Consider the following 26,035-nt stretch of genomic DNA (forward strand, 5'->3'; position numbering starts at 1 on the left):
AGCTCTGCTCTCTCCCTGAATGTACATAGGCTCCTTTGGACGCTGTCCTCTCTCTCTCAAAATATACAGGCTCCTATAGAAGCTCTCGTCTTTCTCTCTCTCTCTCTGAAAGTACACGGGCTCCAATAGAAGCTGTTCTCTCTCTCTGAAAGTACACAGGCTCCTACAGAAGCTCTCCTCTCTCTCTGAAAGTACACAGGCTCCTACAGAAGCTCTCCTCTCTCTGAAAACACATAGGCTCCTATAGAAGCTCTCCTCTCTCAGAGAGTACACAGGCTCCTACAGAAGCTCTGCTCTCTCCCTGAATGTACATAGGCTCCTTTGGACGCTGTCCTCTCTCTCTCAAAATATACAGGCTCCTATAGAAGCTCTCGTCTTTCTCTCTCTCTCTCTGAAAGTACACGGGCTCCAATAGAAGCTGTTCTCTCTCTCTGAAAGTACACAGGCTCCTACAGAAGCTCTCCTCCCTCTCGAAGAGTACACAGGCTCCTACAGAAGCTCTCCTCTCTCTCTCCCTGAAAGTACAGAGGCTCCCATAGAAGCTCTCCTCTCTCTCTGAAAGGACACAGGCTCCTTTAGAAGCTCACCTCTCTCTCTGAAAACACACAGGCTCCGATAGAAGTTCACCTTTCTGGTGTCTGAAAGCACACAGGCTCCTATAGAAGCTCTCCTCTCTCTGAAAGTACACAGGCTCCTATAGAATCTCTCCTCTCTCTCTCAAACCACACAGGCTCCTACAGAAGCTCTCATCTCTCTCCCTCTCTCTGAGTACACAGGCTCCTATAGTAGCTCTGCTCTCTCTATGAAAGTATACAGGCTCCTGTAGTAGCTCTGCTCTCTCTATGAAAGTATACAGGCTCCTATAGTAGCTCTGCTCTCTCTATGAAAGTATACAGGCTCCTATAGTAGGTCTGCTCTCTATCTCCCTCTCTGAGTACACAGGCTCCTATAGTAGCTCTGCTCTCTCTATGAAAGTATACAGGCTCCTATAGTAGCTCTGCTCTCTCTATGAAAGTATACAGGCTCCTATAGTAGCTCTGCTCTCTCTATGAAAGTATACAGGCTCCTATAGTAGCTCTGCTCTCTCTATGAAAGTATACAGGCTCCTATAGTAGCTCTGCTCTCTCTATGAAAGTATACAGGCTCCTATAGTAGCTCTGCTCTCTCTATGAAAGTATACAGGCTCCTATAGTAGCTCTGCTCTCTATCTCCCTCTCAGAGTACACAGGCTCCTATAGTAGCTCTCCTTTGGGAGTTTGTGTTGTAATCAGGCAGTGCTGCAGACAACACAGCCTCTCGCCGAGGACCCCGGTAACCATGGTGCGTAAACTGAAGTTCCACGAGCAGAAGCTGCTTAAGAAAGTCGACTTTATCTCCTGGGAGGTGGATAATAACCTGAAGGAGGTTAAAGTTCTGCGCCGGTTCCGCATTCAGCAGAGAGAGGATTATACCAAGTGAGTGAGTTGGGCTCAGGCGGCCGCACGGCGACGGGTCAGTAGCAGGCGGGAGGGAAACTGAGGGCGCCGCCATGTTGGCCAGGCCTTGGCAACGGTCTCTCGCCCGCCTGGAGCCAGGAGACCAGCCTCCCCCGGCAACCCCTCTGTGAGACCAGCCTCCCCCCGGCAACTCCTCCATGAGACCAGCCTCCCCCCGGCAACCCCTCCGTGAGACCAGCCTCCCCCCGGCAACTCCTCCATGAGACCAGCCTCCCCCCGGCAACTCCTCCATGAGACCAGCCTCCCCCCGGCAACTCCTCCAGCCTCCCCCCCGGCAACCCCTCCAGGAGACCAGCCTCCCCCCGGCAACTCCTCCAGCCTCCCCCCCGGCAACCCCTCCAGGAGACCAGCCTCCCCCCCCCCCCCCCCCCCGGCAACCCCTCCAAGAGACCAGCCTCCCCCCCCCCCCCCCCCCCCCGGCAACCCATCCAGGAGACCAGCCTCCCCCCCCTGGCAACCCATCCAGGAGACCAGCCTCCCCCCGGCAACCCCTCCAGCAGACCAGCCTCCCCCCGGCAACCCACTGCCACCACCCCCACACGACAGTCTGCCCTGGCAACCCCCCAGCCCCCTTTGCAGGAGACAGTCTGCCTTGGCAACCCCCCAGCCCCCTTTGCAGGAGACAGTCTGCCCTGGCAACCCCCCAGCCCCCTTTGCAGGAGACAGTCTGCCCTGGCAAACCCCCCCAGCCCCCTTTGCAGGAGACAGTCTGCCCTGGCAAACCCCCCAGCCCCCTTTGCAGGAGACAGTCTGCCCTGGCAACCCCCCAGCCCCCTTTGCAGGAGACAGTCTGCCCTGGCAACCCCCCAGCCCCCTTTGCAGGAGACAGTCTGCCCTGGCAACCCCCCAGCCCCCTCCGCAGGAGAAAGTCTCTCCTGGAGAATGTCTTCCCCCTGGCATTGCATCCGCTCAGCACCAGACATCATTACAGCCTTGGTCCAAATCTGGACAAAAATAGCAGAACTCCATAGGTGAGGTGAAAATGAGTGCCTTTGACATCGAGGCAGCATTTGACTGAGTGGGATCACGGATTCTGAGTAAAATTGAAGTTAATAGAAAGTGGGAATAGTCTTCACTGGTTGGAGTTATACCTAGCACAAAGAACACAAGAATCAGGAGCAGGAGTAGGCCACTTGACCCTTCGAGCCTGCTCCGCCATTCAATAAGATCATGGCTGATCTGAATGTAACCTCAGCCCCACATTCCTGTCTACCCCTGATAACCTTTCACCTCTTGTTAATCAAGAATCTGTCTCACTCTGCCTTTCAAAATATTCAGACTCTGCTTCCATTGTCTTTTGAGGAAGAGAGTCCCAAAGATACTCTACCCTCAGAGAAAATAGTTCTCCTCATCTCCGTCTTAAATGAGCGACCCCTTATTTTTAAACTGTGACCCTTAGCTCCAGATTCTCGCACAAGTGAAAACGTCTTCTCTACATCCACCCTGTCAAGACCCCTCAGGATCTTAAAGGTTTCCATTAAGTTGCCTCTTATCCTTCTAAATTCCAGTAGATACAAACCTAACCTGTCCAGCCTTTTCTCATAAGACAACCTGCCCATTCCTGGTATTAGCTTAGTAAACCTTCTCTGAACTGCTTCTAACACATTTATATCTTTCTTTAAATAAGGAGACCAGCACTGTACACAATACTCCAGATGTGGTCTCACCAATGCCCTGGACAACTGAAGCATAACCTGTCTACTTTTGTAATCAATTCTCCTAACAATAGATGATAACTTTCCTAATTACCTGCTGTATCTGCGTACAACCCTTTTGTGATTGATGCACGAGGACATCCAGATCCCTCTGAACCTCAAAGCTCTACAATCACTCACTATTTAGATAATAAGCTTCCTTTTTATTCTTCCTGCCAAAATGAACAATTTCACATTTGCCCACATTATACTCTATTTGCCAGATCTTTGCCCACTCATTTAAAGTATCTATGTCACCATGTAGCCTCCTTATGTCCTCTTCACAATTTACTTTCTAATCTACTTTCTTTGTGTCGTCAGCAAATTTAGCCATCTTCCCTTCGGTTCCTTCATCCGAGTCATTTATATAAATTGTAAAAAGTTGAGGCCCCAGCACTGATTCCTGTGGCACACCACTCGTCACATCCTGCCAACCAATTACGCCAACTCTCTGCTTCCTGTTAGCTAACCAATCTTCTATCCATGCCAATATATTAACTCCTACACCATGAGCTTTTATTTTCTGCAATAACCTTTGATGTGGCACTTTATCAGATGCCTTCTGGAAATCTAAGAACAGTACATCCACTGGTTCCCCTTCATTCACAGCACTCCAATGAAAAACTCCAATAAATTGAACATGATTTCCCTTTTACAAAACCATGTTGACTCTGCCTGATTGCCTTGAATTTTTCGAAGTACCCTGCTATAATATCTTTAATAATAGCTCCTAACATTTTCCCTTTGACGAATGTTGGGCTAACTAGCCTATAGTTTCCTGATTTCTGTCTCTCTCACTTTTTGAATGAAGGAGTTATATTTGCTATTTTCCAATCTAATGGAACTTTCCCCGAATCTAGGAAATGTTGGAAGATTAAAACCAGTGCATCAACTATCTCACTAGCCACTTCTTTCAAGACCTTAGGGTGAAGTCCATCTGCACCTGGGGATTTGTCACCCTGCAGACCCAACAATTTGTTCGATACCACTTCCCTCGTGGTTGTAATTTTCCCGAGTTCCTCCCTCCTTTCCATTTCCTGATTTATAGCTGTTTCTGGGATGTCACTTGTGCCCTCTTTAGTGAAGGCCGAAGCAACGGGCCTGTTAATTAATCCGTCATCTCCCTACTTTCCATTATCAATTCCCTAGTTGCATTCTTTATAAGACCAACGCTCGCTTTGTTAACTCGTATTTAAATATCTATAGAAACTTTTATTATCTGTCTTTATATTACTAGCTAGCTTTCTCTTATGCTCTAATTTTTTCCTCCTTATTAATCTTTTTGTCATTCTTTGCTGTTTTTCATACTTTTTCCAATCTTCTGACCTGCCACCCGCCTTCGCGTAATTATATGCTTTTACTTTAAGTTTGATACTGCCTTTAACTTTTTTAGTTAACCATGGATTTCCCTTGGAATCTTTCTTTCTCATTGGAATGTATATATTCTGTGTATTCTGAAATATTCCTTTAAATGTCTGCCACTGAATGTCTGTTGACACATCCTTTAACCTCATTTGCCAGTTCACTTTAGCTCGCTCTGCTTTCATGTCTTAATAATTGCCCTTATTTAATTTTAAAATACTAGTCTTGGATGCACTCATTTCTCCCTAAAAAATGAATGTAAAATTAAGTCATCTTATGATCGCTGCTAACTAGGGTTGCCTTCACTATGCGGTTATCAATTAATCCTATCTTGTTGCACAATACCAGGTCTAGTATAGCCTGCTCTCTGGTTGACTCCAGAACATGCTGTGCTAAGAAACCATCCCAAGTGCAATCTATGAACTCTTTATCTATGCTACCTATGCCCATCTGATTTTTCCATTCTAGATGTAGATTAAAATCCCCCATGATTATTGTTGTACCTTTCTGGCAAGTTCCCATTATCTCTTTTATACTCTGTCCTACCATGTAGTTACAATTAGGAGGCCTGTACACCACTCTCACAAGTGACTTCTTGCCTTTATCATTCCTCAACTCAACCCAAACCGCTTCTACATCCTGGTTTCCTGAACTTAGGTCATCCCTCTCTAATGTGCTAATACCATCATTAATTAACAGAGCCACCCTCCACCTTTTGCTAACTTTCCATCCTTCCTAAATGTCACACCCCCAATTAATACTCAAGTCCCAATCTATGTCACATGTAGCCACGTCTATGTAATGGCTATTAAATTGTACTTTTTTATTCCTAATTGCGCTATCAATTCATCTGTTATGTTTTGAATACTACATGTGGTTAGATACAGAGCCTTTAGTTTCGTCCTTTTATTATTTTTGTAGTCTCTAGCCTTATCTGCTGACTTACTCTTAGAAATGTACTCTGTCCCCTTCTGTCACAGTCTATTCATCATTTCCCATATTAATTCTTGTCTCTCTTGCTTTGTCTCTCCTCTTTTTAGTTTGCCACATCTTCCCAAATTTGACCCCTTGCCCCTACTATTCAGTTTAAAACCCTCTTTACTTCCCTAGTTGGGCGGCTCATGAGGACACCAGCCTCAGCAAGGTTCAGGTGTAGACCGTCCTAATGGTACAGATCCCACTTTCCCCAATACTGGTGTCTGTGCCCCACAAACCAGAACCCACTTCTCTCAGCCTTTTAGCCATGCATTCATTTCTCTAATCTTACTTGTCATATGCCAATTTGTACATGGCTCAGATAATAATCCAGAAATTATTATTTTTGAGGTTCTGCTTCTTAATTTGGTGCCTAGCTTGTCATACTGACGATGCAGAGCCTCCTTCCTCATCTTGCCTATGTCATTGCTACCAACATGGACCATGACCGCTGGGTCCTCCCCCATGCCCCACTGCAAGTTCCTCTCCAGTCAAGAGCAGATGTCCCGAACCCTGGCACCGGGCAGGCACCAAAGCCGCCTGGACTCTTGTTCTTTGCTGCAGAGAACAGTGTCAATCTGCTTTACTATACTGTGCCCTACCACCACTGCATTCCTTTTTGCTCCCCCACTTGGATGGCTTCCTGTACCACGGTGTCATGGGCAGTTTGCTCATCCAGCCTACAGCCCCCACTCTCACCCAAACAAGCTGAGAGAACATCAGACCTGTTGGACAGTTGCAGAGGCTCACACTCCTGCTCTCTGAGATGATTGTGTTGTTGGAAGACAATCATCTCAGCCCCATGACATCACTGCACGAGTTCCCCAGGGTGGTGTCTTAGGCCCAATTATCTTCAGTTGGTTCAACAATAACAATCCCTCCATTATAAGATCAGAAATGCAGATGTTCACTGATGATTGATACTGAACACAGTGTATTTGCAACTCTTCAGATACTGAAAGAGTCAATGCCCGCATGCAGCAAGACCTGGACAATATTCAGGCTTAGGCAGATAGGGAGCAAGTAACAATTGTGCCGCAAAAGTGCCAGACAATGACCAAATCCAACAAGAGAGATTTGAACCACCCTCGCTTGACATTACCATTACTGAATCCCCCAGCATCAACTTTATGGGGGTCATCATTGACCAGAAGCTTAACTGGACCAACCATATAAATGCTATGGCTATCAGAGCAGGTCAGAGGCTGGAACTCCTGCAGTATGTAACTCACCTCCTGACTCCCCAAAGCCTGTTCGCCTTCTACAAGGCACATGTCACGAGTCTGATGAGATACTCTCCATTTACCTAGATGAGTGTAGTTCCAACAGCACTCAAGAAGCTCAGCACCATCGAGATGGAAGCAGCCCATTTGATCGGCACTCCATCCACGAACTTAAACTTTCATTCCTTCTCCAGCGAAGCACAGTGGGATTACCAATGCCACACAGACTACAGTGGTTCAAGAAGTTGGCTCGTGGTGGCCTTCAGCAGGGAAATTGGGGATGGGGAATAAATGCTGGTTCTGCCAGTGTTGTCCACAGCCCATGAACTTAAAAAAACAGAAGTTGTTCACAGCAGTGCCTGGGAAATGTATCTGTTATTCCTGGAGATTCCAAGACAATCTGGGAGGGTAGTCCATTTAGGGAGCGATACCAATTATAAAGAGGGTGCTCTAATACCAAAGCAAATACTACAGCTGCTAGAAATATGAAATGAAAACAGAAAATGGTGGAAATACTCCACAGGCCAGGCAGCATCTCTGGAGAGAGAAAAAGAGTTCATTTTTCGGGTCAGTGATCTTGGATCAGAGCCTGAGCTGTCATTTCTCTCTCTGTTTTTATTATAGAGTGGGAGTCATTGTGCTGTTCTCATTAGAAAATGGATGACATAAAAGCATAGTGGGGGAATGTAGTTGTAATGCAATAAAAACCTTGCATTTATATAGTGCTGTAGACATCCCAAAGCACATCTCAGCCAATTGTGTGCTGCCTGAAGTGCAATTATTCTTGTAGAAAAATACAGCAAGCAAGTTATGTGCAGCAGCCTCTCAAACAGCAGAGATCATTTATTAAATAAACAGTTTTCGGTGGTGGTGTTGGCTGAGAGATAAATGATGACCAGGACACAAGGAGAAATTTCCTGCTCTTTGAATTGTACAAGGAGATATTTTACATCCATCAGAGAAGGTAGATTGGACCTTAGCTTAACATTTTGTATGAAAAATGATGTCTCTGACAGCATTGCAGAAGTGTCAGTCATTGGAGGGATGTTTAAACCCATGACATTTTGGCTTTGAGATGAGAGTATTTATACCAAGCGAAAGTTGACAGAAGAATGCAAATAGTGTTAGAATAAAAAGACATAGGCCAGCTCCACGCTTAACAAAAACATGAGGGGGAGAACAGCTACACACAAATTAAAGCAGAAATTGAAGCAAGATATAATGGAATTGTGAGAAGAGAAAAAATATATGAACGGCAAAGTTTGAGTAGGAGGCTGATTGCTGTTAGTTCCTCTGTTTTGTAACAAAGAGTTATCAATTTAAATTAGTCACTAAGCAAGGAGAGGGGTTATGAGAAATGTCTTTGTATACAGTTGTTGGGGAATGGAATGCTCTGCCATGGAGTGCATGAGGCAGAGATGATTGAATCATTTGAGGGAACAATTGGATAAATAGTTGGAATTGCTCAAGAGATAGGCCTGAGGGTGGAGAATGTTGCTATGGCATAAGTTTTGGATTTTTCGAGAAAATGTCGGTACAGACATAAAAATGGCCTCCTTCTGCACTGAACATTTCTGTGATTGAAAAGACTTGCAGAAGCATTTAGGTTTGTTGTGCAATTGGATAGACAAATTTCTGAAGAAATTAAATTCTGGAATTGACATATAGGGAGACTTGGAATGACCTAGATGTAAAAGTACTTTGCTTTCAATATTGAAACATAACTGCTTGTTTGGCATTTGTAAATCAAGAAGACAGGTTGTACAAACCTTCAGAAACAATGAAGGGAGGAAGGAAAACGCAACAAATACAGCAATCAGAAATTTTAACAAAAGCAAGAGATTATTCTATGATGTAAGCAATATTTTCAGACAAGTAACAATCAAAGTCACAATCAAATATGCAAAAGTTATGCTCAGGCTTTACAATATAATAGTGAAATCCTGCTGTGATCACTACACTAAATTATATATTTCCATTAGAAAGGGTGCATTAATAACAGCCAGACTGACCTGACAGGTTTCATTGATGCAGAAAGATTAGATAATTTTGAGCCTTGTATTATTGAAAGATGATAATCCAGGGAGATCCTCCTGAAAGTATATTAAACAATGTATAAATATATAGGGAAAATGGACATAGGGGCTTAACTAAATAATTATCTCACTTACTGTTTGTGGGAGCAAGCTAGCTGCTTATTGACTGCCATGTTTGACTACATAACGATGGTAATGACCCTTCAAAAATGTTTAATGGCTGTAAAGTGCTTTGGGATGTCTTGAGACCGTGGAAGGTGCTGCATTAATGTAAGTTTATTCTTCAAATTAATGCAATTTTTTTGATAGTGTCCTGAAAAATCAATGTTACAGATATAGTTTTACTTAACGTGCATTGAGTATAAAAATACTGTTGATCATCATCTGGTTAACTGCACTGTATGGTATAGTACTAAACCACACAAGTGAGGAAAGGCCCTGGATGAATGCCTAACCTATGCTGAAACATATAAGAACACAAGGCTGGAAAAGACCATGGATTCATCCAGCTTTAATCCTGCTGTACAACTACCTGTAAGCAATGACATCGAGTCATAGAGGTCTATAGCACAGAAAAAGGCCTTTCGGCCCATCGAACCTGTGCCGGTCAAATAAGTACCTAACTATTCTAATCCCGTTTTCCAGCACTTGGCCCACAGCCTTGTATGCCATGGCATCGCAAGTGCACATCCAAATACTTCTTAAATGTTATGAGGGTTTCTGCCTCTACTATCATTTCAGGCAGTGAGTTCCAGATTCCCACCACCCTCTGGGTGAAAAATCTTTTCCTCATATCCCCTGTAAAGCTCCTGCCCCTTACCTTAAACCTATGCCCCCTGGTTATTGATCCCTCCACCAAGGGGAAAAGTTACTTCCTGTCTACCCTACCTATGCCCCTCATAATTTTATACACCCCAATCATGCCCCCCCCCACCCATCTCCTCTGCTCCAGAGAAAATAACCCCAGTCTATCCACTCTCTCTCCCTCTCTCCTCATAACTAAAACTCTCCAACCCAGGCAACATCCTGGTAAATCTACTTTGCACTCTCTATAGTGCAATTACATCCTGTTATGCGGATTCCAGAACTGCACGCAGTACTCTGGCTGTGGCATGTTTTTCTTGAAAGCACTTGTCCAATTTAACCTTGAAGTGATCTAAGCTACTTGCTTCCACAAACTCCAGTGTAATTTACTTTCTTATGGCAAGTCTGAATCTATCCCTTTTCTGCTTTCTGCTTTTGCTGCTTTGTTCTGCTATCCTGTATTTCATCTTGACTAACTCATTGCATCTGCCAGTCCTATTAATTTAGATATCTCCATCATATTCCACCTCAGTTGTTTCCTTTCCCAGGCATCCAAGTTCTTTCTCTAATTCTTAATCATGCAGTTATTGAGTGTGTCAGTGCTGTACAGAGCCTTGACAAAAACCCTACAAAGTGGCAGGATGACTTCCTTCAATGACGCACTTTCCTATTCTTAAAGGTCAGAACATTTTGTTTATTTTCTTATCAGCAGCCAGGCATTGGTGTGAGGGATTGGTTAATCATGACTCCCAGGCCTTTTCCCTAATTGATCCTTCTCAGTATTTTCCCAATAATTTAATATAATCCATCTGTTTATTTCGTATACTTAAGTGTATGACTTAGCTACAAACTCTTGCCAGCCACCTTCCTAAATACAAATGATGCCAATTAGGTTGTTTATGTCACCAGTAATGAACAGTTTCCTCATATGACAGGCACAAGTATTATGTGTAAAAGGATTGACAAAGGTTTCCTGAGCCAGAAGAATGAAGGTCTGTCAGCAGCTGAAAAGAAAGATGTCAGGTTGATCAGAATTGTTTGCACAGTTTCTGTGCCCAAAAAAATTCCGCTCTCAGATGTTGAGAGTGCTGTGTATTTACAGCGTTGTGCTTTTATTGCAGTTTTTAGTCCTGCTTTTAAAAAAAATCTTGGGTGTTTTGAATTAGCTAAGCTCAGTTGGATGACAAAAGTGTTGTGGTTTTCACCACTGCCAGACTTGTGAGGGATAAGTTAGCCAAGGATCTATATTTGACTCAGAGACTCCTGCTCAAAGTGCATATTTGCAAATGTCGGCCAAGCTAGTTTCCCTAACTGGTCAAATAGTTCTCTAACTCACTTGTTGTCTCAGTGTGTAAAGGAAGACAAGCTGGATGAAGTTGCTGGAATTGTCTTTCCCCATTCCCCAGCCTGGCTCGGCATCTTCAGGAGAGATGGAAGGGAAACGTTTGCGGGAAATGCAATAATTGAGTGAATTTGCTACTGACAGAAATTCTTGAACCATTCCAAGTGTGAAACTTAGGGTGTATTTATAGTGGCCCATTCTCCATCAAAATTGTTTGCATCAACAAGAAGTGACTGTTGTTCGGGAGTTGGGTCCTGATGTAACTCTCCTCCGTGCTGATGCCAAAAGGCTACCTTGTATGTTTTGAGTTGCAACATAATCCGACCATGTGCCTCATGGAACTCCAATAAACCTTTAAAATCTGCTATAAAATAAAAGCAAAATACTGCAGACACTGGAATCAGAAATAAAAACAGAAAGTGCTGAAAATACTCAGCAGGTCTGGAAACATGTTTAAAGAAAGAAACAGAGTTGATGTTTTTAAAACCTTTAGTTTTTTTTAAGTACCAGAAAGTGGGTGGGAATGTGCTCTATTTCCAAACACTAAAAAGTAGTTCAAAGCAAAATACTGGAGATGATGGAAATCAGAGAAGAGCAGAAAATAATGGGAAAACTCAACAGGTCTGGCAGCATCTGTGGAGAGGCTGATGAAGAGTCAACGACCTGAAACGTTCACTTTATTTCTGACCTCACGGATGTTATTGAGTGTTTCCAGCATATTCTATTTACATTGCCAAAAAGTAGGTGTCCAGGGAGTGGAACTTGAATACTTACACAAAGTCCCTGTGTGTAAAATGCAGTCAACTGTGTTTGGCATGATATCGATGCACTGACGATAGATTGCACTCCATAGATATTCCTGAGAGCAGTAGCAGTCGTTTAACTTACAGTCCAGAAATACTAAATTAATCTGTAGCACTACATATCTGTGGATGCAAAGCTCACTGTCAGCTGTTACCTGTGTATAAAGAGTTAAGTACAAATGCAAATGGAGGTCATTTACTGACAAGAGTGAATTTGATCTTGAAGTCAAACACTGTATTTTTCTTTTACTTTGTTAGTTCGTATTGCATGAGAGCGGCATCTGAGCACTGGCTTCCCGCTATTATATTACTGAAACCAACTCTGGCAACCAGGTGGCAAAATCATAAACCTACCAAAAAAAAGCTGTCTGTGATCATATTGCCATGATAAGTGAGCTAGGGTCAGTGATGTTAATGGAAAAAAATTGGTTCTTATTCCATTCTCCCATGACAGACCAATATCACTGGAGAGGCACCATTTTAATTTGAAAGTTGGAGACCTCAAATCAGTTTAGCAGGATTTTGGTGTGATCCATTTAACTTGCTCTTTAAACCATTGCATGTCAGGTGGGATGTCTTTACATTTGTGACAATGAAAAGTAGGCCAGTATTTGAGTGCTGCAGTGTTCCTCCCCAGACCTCATACTGACAAACCACATGGATTTGAAAGAAGTAGTAATCATGTATGAGGATACCAGCAGCAAACCCACCTCTGGGTGCTGAATTGGCTGCCATTAATCTTGGCAGGAAGAGCAGCTCATAGCTTCTTGTGTTGAGTTACTTAACTTTTTTTTTAAACACGTTTCCATCTGTTCCTATTCAGATGAAGTTACATTGTTTCATAGTTTGCCATTGTGAGATTTGAACTCTTGATCTTGGGGTTACAAGCCCAGTACCATAACCACTTGGCTATTTAGGCCAAGCTACTTAACTTTTTATTAGGGGTTTGTAAAATTAGTGTTAATGGGTACCATTTGAGTTACGAAATCTTAATTAGGCATAATTAGTTTTGGATTTGAACCTACTAATTTAGCACAAGTAGCACTGATTGGATTGAATGTATTCAGTTGTCAGGATAATTTCAGAATTTGTCTATGTGACTGCGATGTCTTCGAAAAACTTAGTTGTGAAGTTTAGCAAGCCATGGCTGAGCCAATCTCCTTCCTGTGGCACAGGGAACAAATAACCCTCTAAATGTTTGCAGTTGATTTCACAATTTGTTAAGGGGGTGGAAATACCGAGAAAATCAGAAGACCCATTTGTTAAGGATTGACCTGCACGTTGTTTATTAGCTTGCAACCTGAGTTATGACTAAGACATTCTTTCATCTCTGACATTTACATTGTGTCAGACTTTTGACCCTTTGAAGCCTTATTTTTATTTTTGTTTTAACGTTTTCACTGTTTATCTTTTAGCTTCTGTACTGCATGAATGGTAAGGGAACGCTATCATTTGCAGGAAGTTGACAAATGTTCACTGGAATTGGAAAAGAAGCAGATATTATTGGACGAAAGTCAAGGGTGTGGTTGGCATGGTTGTTGGTATAAAGTAGGAATAGGATAGAGGATTATCCACTTGCCAATTTCTGAATTGATGTAAAAGATTGCATCACAGCTAGAATACTTTGAGGCATCTAGTTTGCTCCGGACAGCTTTGATGGGGGTGGACATGATATGTTTTATATTAATATATATGGTAATATATTGGAACGGATTGAGAATTGGTTAACAACAGCAAACAGAGAGTAAGAATAAATAGATCTTTTTCGGAATAGCAGGCGATGACTAGTGGGAAACCATAGGGATCAGTGCTTGGGGGCCCCAGCTATTCACAATATATATAATGATTTGGATGAGGGAACCAAATGTAATATTTCCAAGTTTGTTGATGTCACAAAACTTGGTGGGAATGTGAATTTTGAGGAGGATATTAAGAGGCTTCAAGGTGATTTAAACAATTAAGTGAGTGGGCAAATACATGGCACATGCATTATAACATGGATGAGTGTGAAGTTATCCACTTTGGTAGGAAAAAAAGAATGGCAGAGTATTATTTAAATGGTGATAGATTGGGAAATGTTGATGTACAAATGGACCTGAGTGTCCTTGTCCACCAATCACTGGAAGCAAGCATGCAAGTATAGCAAGCAGTTGAGAAGGCAATTGGTATGTTGGCCTTCATAGCAAGAGGAAATGAGTACAGGAGCAAGGATGTCTTATTGCAGCTGTACAGGGCTTTGATGAGACCACACCTGGAGTACTGTGTGCAGATTTGGGTCTCCTTACCTAAGAAAGGATATACTTTGCATCAGGGAGTGCAGCAAAGGTTCACCAGACTGATTCCTGGGATGGCAGGAATCATATGAGGAGAGATTGGGTCAACTAGGTCTGTACTCACTGGAATTTAGAAGGATGAGAGGGGATCTCATTGAAACATGTAACATTCTGACAGGGCTGGACAGACTGCATGAAGGGATGATGTTTCCTCTGGCTTTGGGGGGCGGGGGTTCCGGAACAAGGTGTCACAGTCTCAGGATACAGGGTTTGGCCATTCAGGACTGAGATAAGGAGGAAATTTTCACTCAGAGGGTGGTGAACCTGTGGAATTCTCTACCACAGGAAGCTATGGAAGCCAAGTCACTAAATATATTTAAGAAGGAAATAGATTTCTAGACACTGAAGGCATAAAGAGAGCAGGGGTATGGCGTTGAGAAAGAGGATCAGCCATGATAATATTGAATGGCAGAGCGGGCTCAAAGAGCTGAATGACCTACTCCTCCTATTTTCTATGTTTCCATCCCAGTGTTTATAATCTGTCAAGCTATGGAGAGACCCAAGACAATGATCGATGGCTCACCAAAGTTTGCATAATGCATAACATGGGCAATAGTTATTTGCAAACCTGTATCTAGAAATCCCGAAATCCTGAGATTTATAGTCTGAAAATTTGGGCTTTTCTGGTTGTTTGAGTGGACAGAATGCTTAGCTTGTGCTGTTCCCAAGGGGTAGGATTAATTCATAAATTCAGCCTGTCTTAATTGAGTGACTAAAGAACTGTCCCTTTTAACGTGTCCCCTTTTCCACAACAATCCATCCTGTTACACAAACCTTTGTGATTTCATGATACTTCTATTTCCCATCTACATGCTGTTCCTTGGGAGCATCATTCCAAAGACATGACATCTGGTAGACTGATCAGGCCACCTCTACTTTCCCACCATCTCTCTCAGCTCCTATATTTCCTCTGTGTTGATAGATTGCGTGCCTGACATCCAGTCCTGGATAAGATAAAATTTCCTCTAGCTCAAGTTGGGAAAACCAATGCCATAGCCTTTGGCCCCTGCTGTATACCTTTGTTGCCATGCCACCAACTCCTATTTACTTCCTGTGGCTGAGTTAGTCTGTTTGCAACTTTGACATCCTATTTGACTCTGAGCTGAGCTTCCACCTACGTAACATCACCCATCTCTGCCTCTGTACCAGTCCATCTGCTGCAGAAACCCTCAGCCATGTGTTTGTTGCATCCAGACTCAACTATTCCAATGCTGGCCTTCCATCTTCCCTGAACTTGAGTTCATCTAAAACTCTGCTGTTCATATCTTAACTTGCACCAAGTCCCGTTCACCTGTCCACCTCTGTGTTCACTGATCTCCATTAGTTCCCAGACCACTGATGCCTTGTGATTTTGCACCTCCATATCTCTGCAATCTCCTTCAATGCTACAACCGTCTAAGAACTGTGTTCCTCTGTATTTGACCACTTGTGCATCATCTGACTCCTTTTACCCACCATTGGAGGCTGTGCTTTCACACTCTAAACCCTGGAATTCCCTCCTTAAAGTTCTCTATATCATTTTTCTTTTAAGACACTGTTTAAATGATTTCTTTTGCCAAGCTTTTAGTTACCCGTTCCATTAACACACTCTTTTTGGCTTGCTGTCAATTTTGTGTGATTACGCTCCCATGAAGCACCGTGGAATGTTTCGCTTTGTCAAAGGTGCCACATAAATGCAAATTACTGTTGTTGGGAGAGTTTTGGTGCATTCTTTTCTCCTTTCCTGAGCAGGATGAGGTTTACAGTCTGGTGCAAATGAGTTTTTGTACGAAATTTAGATACAAGGAGTCCGAGTGTTTAGGTTGCACACACTAACTTAGGCCCCATTGTAAGTGTGGCTTGCAGCTCTTACTTAAAAGTTGTGATTCCCCTCTTGCTGCCTCATTGTCGATTTACTGCTGCATAATGCTGGTTTCACCAAAGCTTTGGCTATGGACAGATTTGTTGTAGTATTTGCACTTCATTTCAAGTTTCTTTCTCCAAGGCTCTGAATAAAAAGCCCTGTGAATAGAGCTGAAAGTTATTTTGCCAAATGGTGATTCTCAATTCTTTTTAAATTAGACAAAACTATTTCCTGAAGGCAATTTCTTGGATCTTGACAATTGAGGCTTTCCACTAAAGACCATCCAGCATATCAGGCGGTGTTTGCTAGCCTGACTTGTCAGGACACTTTCCCTTCCCAGCCACAGGCTGCCTTTTCATTCTCTGAAGAAAAAATACTCTCTGTAGGGCAGCCAGATAAATGCACTGTGGCACTGAGATCTTGGCAACTTCACTGAGACAGTAAATTCCAGTTAAAGTTGGACCAGATAGGGAGAACAACAGGTGAGTGAGGGAAGGAGGTGAAAGCAATTGTCAAGGACAATTACAATTCCACTGAAATTTTTGGAGAACAAATCTCAAAATCCTTGGATCGCAGTATGTTTTTGGAATTGCAAACAAGATCACCAGTGCTGCAGTCATGCTGAAAACCAAACTGATGATTAATTTTTCTAGAGCTTTCAAGAAGATGAATGATTTGAAAGTCTAAAACTGCCCTCATCACTTTTGAGATTTAGGTGCAAGAGTGACAGTTTGGGACCATGGCCCACAACTTGGGTTAGGCTTTTTTAAAAATTTGGCTTGCTGATAGACTGAAATGTATTTTTATTTGGTGTGTATGATAGAACCAATGATGCCTTTGATCCTACTCGTCTTTAATTGCCCTACATTTTGTCCAGTCAAAAAGTGGAACTAGTTATTTAATGGTGAAAATTTAGATTTTCAACACTTTTATTTTCAAACTTTTAGGTACAATAAGCTGAGTAGGGAAGTTCGAGAATTGGCACGCAAAATCCGAGATCTTGATAAGAAAGACTCCTTCCGGGCAAAGAGCACCAACCGATTACTGGAAAAACTGTGAGTGCTTCCAGCTCAGTTTAAGTAAAGCAAGAGGAAGTTAATTTAAATTGGGAAAGAAAACCATGGATATGTTTATTGTTTGAAAGTGAATTTTAAGTATTTTAGTTTGCATTTTAACTTGTATTAACCCACATCTCTTCCTTTGCTAAAGTTGCCCCAAAGAAGTTCAGTTTTCAGCTTCATGCCAAATGCCTAAAACTTAATATTTCTACTCCTCCCCACCTTTTCCCCCTCCTCTGGTAGCCTGAGGATACTGAGGTCAACTATAATGATTAAACTGCTTCATCTAGACCAGGTAACTCCTGATGGATGTTGGATCTTACTGGAGGGCTCTGTATTGCTTTGCATAACATTTTCCATTGAATAATCAAATGAGCTCAATCAACTTGTATGGGGATCAAAACAGCAAATGTTGGAAAAGCTCAGCAGGTCTGGCAGCATCTGTGGAGAGATAAACAGAGTTAATATTTTAAGTCAAATATGACTTTTCTTTGGAACTTGAGTTTTATACTCCTCAACCTTGTGTGATTCTCATTGCTTAGTGAATCAAGGTAACATTTTAGCCAATCTGTTCCACACATGCGAGCAATATCTAATACTTGGGGACAGTAAAAAGTTGTTCACAACTAACAAATTCATCACAGGACTAAAACTCATTCTGATCAGTATAACTTATTTGGATCCATCATTATACTCATCCTTTTCCTCAGAATTCTTTGTCATGTGTCATTTTGAGTTTCCTCCTCTCTACTTGCACCTAATGATCGGGTCACACCTATTAACTGTTTTGTGGGCACTTTACGGCTTCATTCACCTATTTTTTTGTTTTGTCTTCTGCTGTAACAGCCAGATCTACAAAAGGTGCTTTCATCCTCATTCTGCATGTTTTTAATCCTTCCATTGTATTGTGCCTGTTTCCAGTATGTGGACCATTTTGAAATGTGGCAACCATTGAGTTCCCTTTATTTTGTGTCACCTCGAAATGTCCCAGTTGTTCCGTGAAGGCTGAAGGAAATGACTGGATCTCCAAGAATTTTTTCAAGGCAACAGACATCTGATCCAATAGTGTCTTGCTCTCTTAGAACCAGCAGCCTATCCATATGAGACACCTTAGGACAATCCAGTGATTTAAATGCTAGCAGGGATCCCAAGATTGTACAAAATGACTGATGAAATTCAATCAGTTAAAGTTCATGATGTATTCTATGGAATGACCACCTGTTAAATCTATCGAAGTCTGATCATGCCTCATAAAAAATAATCTTTCTTGTAGATTTCACCAAGAACTCTAGCAGAAGGTCCAAACCTCCTTCATTATCCAACTGATAGGCATCCATTTCACAAATTTACTTCTGATTTTACTTCTTGGCGGAAGTGACAATGCTGATGCCAGACCTTGTTTTTCTTTGATAGGGACATAATCCGTGTCTGCGTATCCACTTTATTCTTACCCTGGTCATATGATTCAGACTCCAAGAACATCTGAGGGTAATCGTATACTGGCGATTTACACTTGCTTTCTGCTATTTTCCACCATGGCCGCTAGGATTTTAGTTTTCTGTCTAAAGTTTTTTTCTTAATTCCGATCTTTACCTTTAGACAACCATTACTTTTTAAAATTAATTTATGGGATGTGGGAGTCATTGGCAAAGCCAGCATTTATTGCCCTTCCTTAATTGCCCTCGAGAAGGTGGCAGTGAGCTGCCTTCTTGAACTGCTGCAGTCCCTGTGGTGCAGATACACCCACAGTGCTGTTAGGAAGGGAGTTCCAGGATATGGACCCAGTGACAAGTGAAGGAGTGGTGATATATTTCCAAGTCAGGATGGTGAGTAGCTTGGAGGGGAACTCCCAGGTGATGATGTTCCCATGTGCCTGCTGCCCTTGCCCTTCTAGATGCTAGTGTTTGTGGGTTTGGAAAGTGCTGTCTGAGGAGGCTTGGTGAGTTCCTGCAGTGCATCTTGTAGATGGTTCACACTGCTGCCACTGTTTGTCAGTGGTGGAGGGAGTGAATGTTTGTGGGTGGAGTGCCAATCAAGCGAACTGCTTTGCCCTGGCTGGTGTCAAACTTCTTGAATGTTGTTGGAGCTGCACTAATCCAGGCAAGTGGAGAGTATTCTATCACACTCTTGACTTGTGCCTTGTAGATGGAGGACAGGCTTTGGGGAGTCGGGAGGTGAGTTACTCATTGCAGGATTCCTAGCCTTTGACTTGCTCTTGTAGCCACAATATGTATATGGTTTGTCCAGTTCAGTTTCTGGTTAATAGTAACCCCCAGGATGTTGATAGTGGGGTAATGCCACTGAATGTCAAGGATGATAGTTCGACTCTCTCTTGTTGGAAATGGTCATTGCCTGGCACTTCTGTGACGCGAACGTTACTTGTCACTTGTCGGTCCAAGCCTGGGTATTGCCCAGGTTTTGCTGCATTTGGACATGGACTGCTTCAGTTGCAAATGGTGCTAAACATTGTGCAATCATCAGTGAACATCCCCACTTCCGACCTTATGATGAAAGGAAGGTCATTAATGAAGCAGCTGAAGATGTTTGGGCCTAGGACACTACCCTGAGGAACTCCTGCAGTGATGACCTGGAGCTGAGCTGACTAACCTCCAGTAACCACAACCATCTTCCTTTGTGCTAGGTATGACTCCAACCAGTGGAAAGTTTTCCCCCTAATTCCCATTGACTTCAGTTTTGCTAGGGTTCCTTGATGCTATACCCGGTCAAATGCTTCTTTGATGTCAAGGGCAGTCACTCTTATCTCACCACAGGATTTCAGCTTTTGTCCATATTTGAACTAAGGTCGTAATGAGGTCAGGAGCTGAGTACCCCTGGTGGAACCCAAACTGAGCATCAGTGAGTAGGTTATTGCTAAGTAAGTGTTGCTTGGTAGCACTGTTGATGATCCCATCCATCACTATACTGATGATTGAGAGTAGACTGATGAGGCGGTAATTAGCCAGGCTGGATTTGCCCTGTTTTTTTTTGAGTACAGGACACATCTGGGCAATTTTCCACATTGCCAGGTAGATCCCAGTGTCATAGCTATACCCTTAGAAAGTTGCACTCCTCCAATTGTGGTCCCTTGCACACCTTGATTTTAAAATTGACACACCATTGGTGGTCATACTTCCAGCTGTGTTAATTGTGCATTAATTGTATTTAATGTACCCATGTTATAATCCTGAAAGCCAGGTTGCGAAGGATAGAAATGGAACCAATTTTCAGTCACTTTTATAAGCATTTACAGAGTTACACATTACAAGCATGCGCCTCCGAACTGAACGACCAGCGTTTCATTGATTTTTACCAGCACAAGTGACTACTCAGTTAATGCTCATCACCTGCATACAATTAAACTTAATTAATATACAATTAACACAGCTGCAAGTATGACCACCAATGGTGTATCAATTTTAAAATCGAGGATGTGCAAGAGACCACAATTGGGGGGCTGCAGCTTTCTAGGAGGGCCATGGGGCTGGAGATCGTGGGGTAAAGTGGGTGGAATGGGCTGAAAACAATGATAATTTTAAAGTCAAGGCTGCTTACCTGGGAGATAATACAGGTCATGAGTATAAGTTCTTGAGACTTGGTGTGATTTGGAGTATGGGCAGCAGAATTTTGATTGACCTTAAGTTTATGGAGGGTGGAAGATGGAAGACAGGCCAGCTGTGCTTTGGAATAGTCAAAGGAAATCAAGGCACGGATGAAGGTTGCAGCATCAGATAGACTGAGGTCAGGGTGGAGTTGGGCAATGATATGGAGGTGGAAAGGTTTTTAAAACAAAACTGAAAAGGCACTTATGATTACCCAGTTTTAAGATGCTTCCTGGTGACTCCTGCATGTGATACCCTATTAGGTTTCCAAATTATGAACCCTTGTGTCATTTTCATCTTTCATGGCTGGACAATCTGATTAACTGTGTCCAGACAACTTGTATTTGAGCCCCTCTTGTTTGTTTGCCATGTTTGAAATTCATGGATCTGGAGAGGGCTGTTCATAAAATTACAGTACCTCATTGAAAACATCAAGGTGTATTATTGTCTTCAGCTTGATGTGTATAGAGAGAGAGATCAATGGCAACACTGATTTATATCTTTTTGTGTGTGATCTGTAAGGCTCAATTTGATGCACTGAAGTGGTGCATTAAGACTAATAGCTTTAAAGTTCTTGCAGTTCTACAAAATTAATGTAACCTATCAATATTTTTGTATACGAATTATAAACATCACCCATTTTCTTGAGACAAGTGGTATTTCTGAATGTTGTTTACCCGCTTGCTCTCTTGTTTACTTCATATCGTCTTTGTGGAACTGTTGAACATCTTTTAATCATTAATGGTATTTTTTGTTGCATTTCACAGAAAATATTTATGACTAAGTGTCAACTTGGCGCAGTGGTACTACCCTTGTCTCTCAATTGAAAAGCTGTGTGTTTCAACCCCGCTCTAGGTTTTAAACGTTATATAGGCTGACACTTCAGTGCAATTCTTGTAATTGTTGCGTTGTTGCAGGACATCCTTTTGGATGCCTGTTTGCCTAGATAGATGTAGAAGTCATGAAGCACTATTCAAAGGGAGAACTCACGATGGCTTGACCATTGCTTATCCCTCAACTGACATCACCAAAAATAGATTATCTAGTCATTAATCTAATTTACTGTTCAGGGCCAGAACGATTGCTGTGTTTGCCTACAGAACAATAGTGACTGCACTATTGTCAAAATATTGACAGCAATTCATTGCCGGTAAAGCACCAAGGCATGATGTAAACACAAGTTATCTACTTCAGTTAAATTGCAGCTGACCACCAGTATACAAATGCATGCCTTACAAGTTTATCACAGCAAGCTGTTGTCCTGTTGTCACCATGCCACCCGAAACCATCCCAAATTCAATACCAACCAGTCATGCTGGAATTGTGAACTTGCCATTTTCCTTGCTTGATGGCACAATCTTAGTCCACCTTGGTCGCACTCTGGTGTTCCTACCCTAAATCCCTCTGCCTGGGTGCTACTATTCTCCCCTTGCCTTCAGCCAACTCTTTTCTCCCCTCAAAATCTTTACAATTTGTCTGTCTCCACCCTATGTAAAGTATCTTCAGATATTTTATTATGTTTTGGATACTGTACAAATGTTCTTTGTGTTACTGGGGTGCTGATCAACGATTGCTGGATGGAAAGTGAATATTTTTAGAAATATATTTTTGGGATGTGCATCGCTGGCATTCGTTGCCCATCCCTAATTGCCCTTGAACTGACTGGCTGACCACATTGTTCTGGCCCTGAAGTCACAAGCAAGGACAGCAGATTTCCTTCCCTAAAGAACATTAGCGCACCAGATGGGTTTTTAACAGCAATTGTTAGTTTCATGTCACCGTTACGGAAACTAGCTTTCAATCGAATTTAACTTCCACCAGCTGCCATGGTGGGATTTGAATCTGTAGCCTGGGCATCTGGGTTATTAGTCCAGTGACATTACCACTGTGCCACCATTTCCCCTTAAATTTTATAGAATGGCTGTCTCTTGCTGCTATCATTATGCATCAATGATGTATTGTAATTTCCACTCTATCAGACAGACTCCTGCATGGACGTCGATCTTTTCTCTATCCACCCTGACAGAGATATAGGGTCTCCTTGGGTTGAGTCTGTGTTGTGCTATGAACTGTATTACTGAGTGAGAAAGTTTGGCTCCTTTTTCTTCCTCGTTTTCAAGCTGTTCTATGAGAATGTTCTTGCTGTTTTGTGGAATTTGATCAAAGCACAGTTATATCTTGAACTGCCATAGTTACACTGCATAGTTGTACTGCTGTGGGTGAACCATTTATGGTGTCTTGAATGATTCCCAGAATGTGCTGTATCCATTTAATTCTTTGCATACTGAATGCATTTCATAATTTTTTGGCACGCTTTTAGAACCACAGTGATATGATGAAGCTTTGTCCTCGATTCTGGAGTTTAAAACACCATGTTAATGCCTTTTGGGACAAAAGGATAGAAAAATGAAAGGGATGGATGTAAATTAATCCACCCGAAGTGTGTTGTTCTCTCTCACTACTTTATTTAAAAATACACTTACGTTTTCAGCTGTAAAAAAAGTGTTCCATCACCAGCATTGTGGGTGTACCGACACCATATGGACTGCAGCATTTCAAGAAAACGGTTTACCATCACCTTTTCAAGGCAATAGGGATGGGGAATAAATTCTGGCCTTGCCAGCGATGTCCACGTCCTGTGAATGAAAAAAAATTAAGAAAAACCTCACAACCACCTGCTAGTAACCACCTTCCTTTGGAATCGTCAGTCAATGCACCATCAGCTGTGATCCTGGGCTACAATGGCTATGTAGGCCTTGGGTTCAATCTCTGGTTTGTTTTGAGTAAGCTGGTTTCAACCTGCTGCTTTACATTTTGTCTTGGTGTCATCTCTGGGCTGAGGAGGGAAAAATTGTCTTACATGATCTTGATTTTCTGTTTGTACTTCATATGTTTTTATGGATGGCCTTGGGTCAACTTAATGATTGCTCCTTCACTAAATTTCAGGGTGGAAGACTGGAGACACTTAGCCTGTTGGAAAATGGAAAGGTTGTTTGTCAGGAAATTAGTTGAACTGAAGATTTTTTCCTTAATACAAATTGAATCTTATGCTGTAAAAGATCTGGGTGTTTGTGCTTGAGACTGAGGAAATGCTTGCCTTGTTGCTCATTATCATTTCTTTTGATTACAAGTGATTAAGCTGCATGGACTTCAAAGACTGCATCAAGCTAGGAAATTATTCAGCTCTGAAGAAGAGTCACACGGATTCGAAACATTAACTCTGTTTTTCTCTCCACAGATGCTGCTGGACATGCTAAGTTTTTCCAACATTTTCTGTTTTTATATAAGGGATTCTTCAGTGGCTTTCACTTCTGATAATAAATTTAGACCATGCTGCAGGAGTTTGGCGCTCACATCTTCCACATGTAATATATTTTTCCCCTACCCGCCAGAGTACTGTGAAAGAGAAAACCCAGTTGCTGAATCCAGATGAGTTACTGCTTGCCAAGAGATGGCAAGAAAAAGATTTCTTAACTATCGCGAGCATTATGGCTTACAGCAATGTGATTCCTAAGTTAAAATAGTGACGGCATTTCATAAGTACTTTATTGGCTGTTAAGTACTTTGACATGTCCAGAGGTCCCAAAAGGTGTGAGAGAAATGCAAGTCAGGCTTTCTTTCCTCTTTCTTTCTTTGTAATTCACAAATATTCTCCAGAAAGGATTTACTGAGATTTGGTATAAATTGTAGATTTGGATTGTGTTAATTCATACTTGATGGGGACCATAATGGAACAACTAAGAACATGATTTTTATATATCAGGTACTCATTGGGTATTATAGATGCCTTATTAGCCAAATGTATTTTTCCATTAACATATTTTCCTCCAATTATAATATGAATCATTTACAATGTTATTTGCAGTAATTTAGATCGTATGTTGTTCTGTGAGGACCAAGCAAAAATTAATCTCTGACCTAAATCTTTGTCTGCTTAAAAAAAAGCATTGCAACTTTGTGGCTTTGACAACTCTCTGTTCCATATTAGCAAAATAATACATTGCACATTGCATGCTATAGAACTACTATCCTTTATCATGAGTAATATGCTCAATTGCATGTTCATAAATTTCAATTGAACAGGTAGTAATGTTGCTAGTCAGCAGGAAAGAAAACAATTAATCATGAAGTTATAAAAGAACCACAAATCAAAATTGTGGGGTGTGGGGCAATTAGCAATTGCTGCCATTTTTGTTTTCAAAAAAGCAAAGCAATCAATTTGTTTCCCGAGAGAGACCACCATCTTGGTTACTGTACTGGCCTGAACATTTTCCACCAGAAATGAGGTTTGTAAGCCAATAAAGCTTTTTTTAAATTGAGAATTTAACCCAAAAACACAAGAAATAGGAGCAGAAGTGGATCATATGGCCAGTTGAGCCTGCTCTGCCATTCACTACGACCATGGCTGATCGTGGGCTACATCTCCATTTTCCCAACCGCTCCCCATAGCCTTTAATTCCCTGAGACACCAAAGATCTGTCTATCCCAACCTTAAATGTATTCAACGATGGAGCATCCAAAACCCTCTGGGGTAGAGAATTCCAAAGATTCACAACCCTCTGAGTGAAGTAGTTTCTTCTCAGCTCTGTTCTAAATGATTGACCTGTTATCCTGAGACTGTGCCCCTCTGTTTTAGATGTCCCAACCATAGGAAACAATTTCCCAGCATCCACCCTGCCAAGTCCCCCCAGAATTTTGTAGGTTTTGATACATTTTTTCTAAACTCCATAGAATATGAGCCTGATTTACTTAGCCTCTTGCTATAGTACAACTCTCTCATCCCAGGTACCAATTTTAAAGAGCCTTCTCTGTACTGCCTCTAATGCAAGTATGTCCTTTCTTAAATGTGGAGACCAAAACTGCACACAGTATTCCAGATGTGGTCTCACTAAAACCCTGTACAACTGTAGCAAGACTTCTTTATTCTCATACTCCAATCCCCTTGCAATAAAGGCCAACATGCCATTTGCCTTCCAAATTGTTTGCTGCACCTGCATTCTAACTTTCTGCATTCCTTATACAAACACACCCAAGCCTCTTTGAATATCAACACTTACAAGTTCATGCCTTTTAAAAAAATATTCTGATTTTCTTACGACTAAAGTGAATAACTTCACATTTCTGTACATTTTAATCCATCTGACATCTTGTTCCCCAGTCACTTAACCTGTCTATATCTCTGCAACCTCTCTGTGTCCTTCCCACAGGTTGCCATCTAGCTTTGTATCATCAGCAAACTTTGATATATTACTCTCTGTCTCTTTATCTAAGTCATTAATATAGATTAGAAATAAAGGCTTCAGCACTGCTGTTTGCAGAACTGCACTATTCACTGCCCGTCAACTTGAAAAAGCCCCTTTCATGCCCACTCCCTACTTTCTATTCATTGACCAATCCTCTATCCATGCTAAAATATTACCCCAATTCCTTATCTTGCCTATTAACCTTTTGTGTGGCACCTTATCGA

At 42.0% G+C, this 26,035-nt stretch overlaps 1 protein-coding gene across 2 annotated transcripts in view; it reads left to right on the forward strand.

Annotated features, from left to right (window-relative positions):
• Nucleotides 1-1,281: 1,281 nt before the first annotated feature.
• Nucleotides 1,282-26,035, forward strand: part of imp3 (IMP U3 small nucleolar ribonucleoprotein 3) — a 290,648-nt gene continuing 265,894 nt past the window's right edge. For both annotated transcript variants that reach the window (XM_041208908.1, XM_041208909.1), the window contains exons 1-2: nucleotides 1,282-1,454; nucleotides 16,859-16,966. In XM_041208908.1, coding sequence (XP_041064842.1) covers nucleotides 1,318-1,454; nucleotides 16,859-16,966 — 245 coding nt within the window. In that variant the 5' untranslated portion in view covers nucleotides 1,282-1,317. The remainder of the gene's footprint in view (nucleotides 1,455-16,858; nucleotides 16,967-26,035) is intronic.

Source organism: Carcharodon carcharias, chromosome 16, assembly GCF_017639515.1.
Source record: "Carcharodon carcharias isolate sCarCar2 chromosome 16, sCarCar2.pri, whole genome shotgun sequence".
Lineage (NCBI taxonomy): Eukaryota > Metazoa > Chordata > Chondrichthyes > Lamniformes > Lamnidae > Carcharodon > Carcharodon carcharias.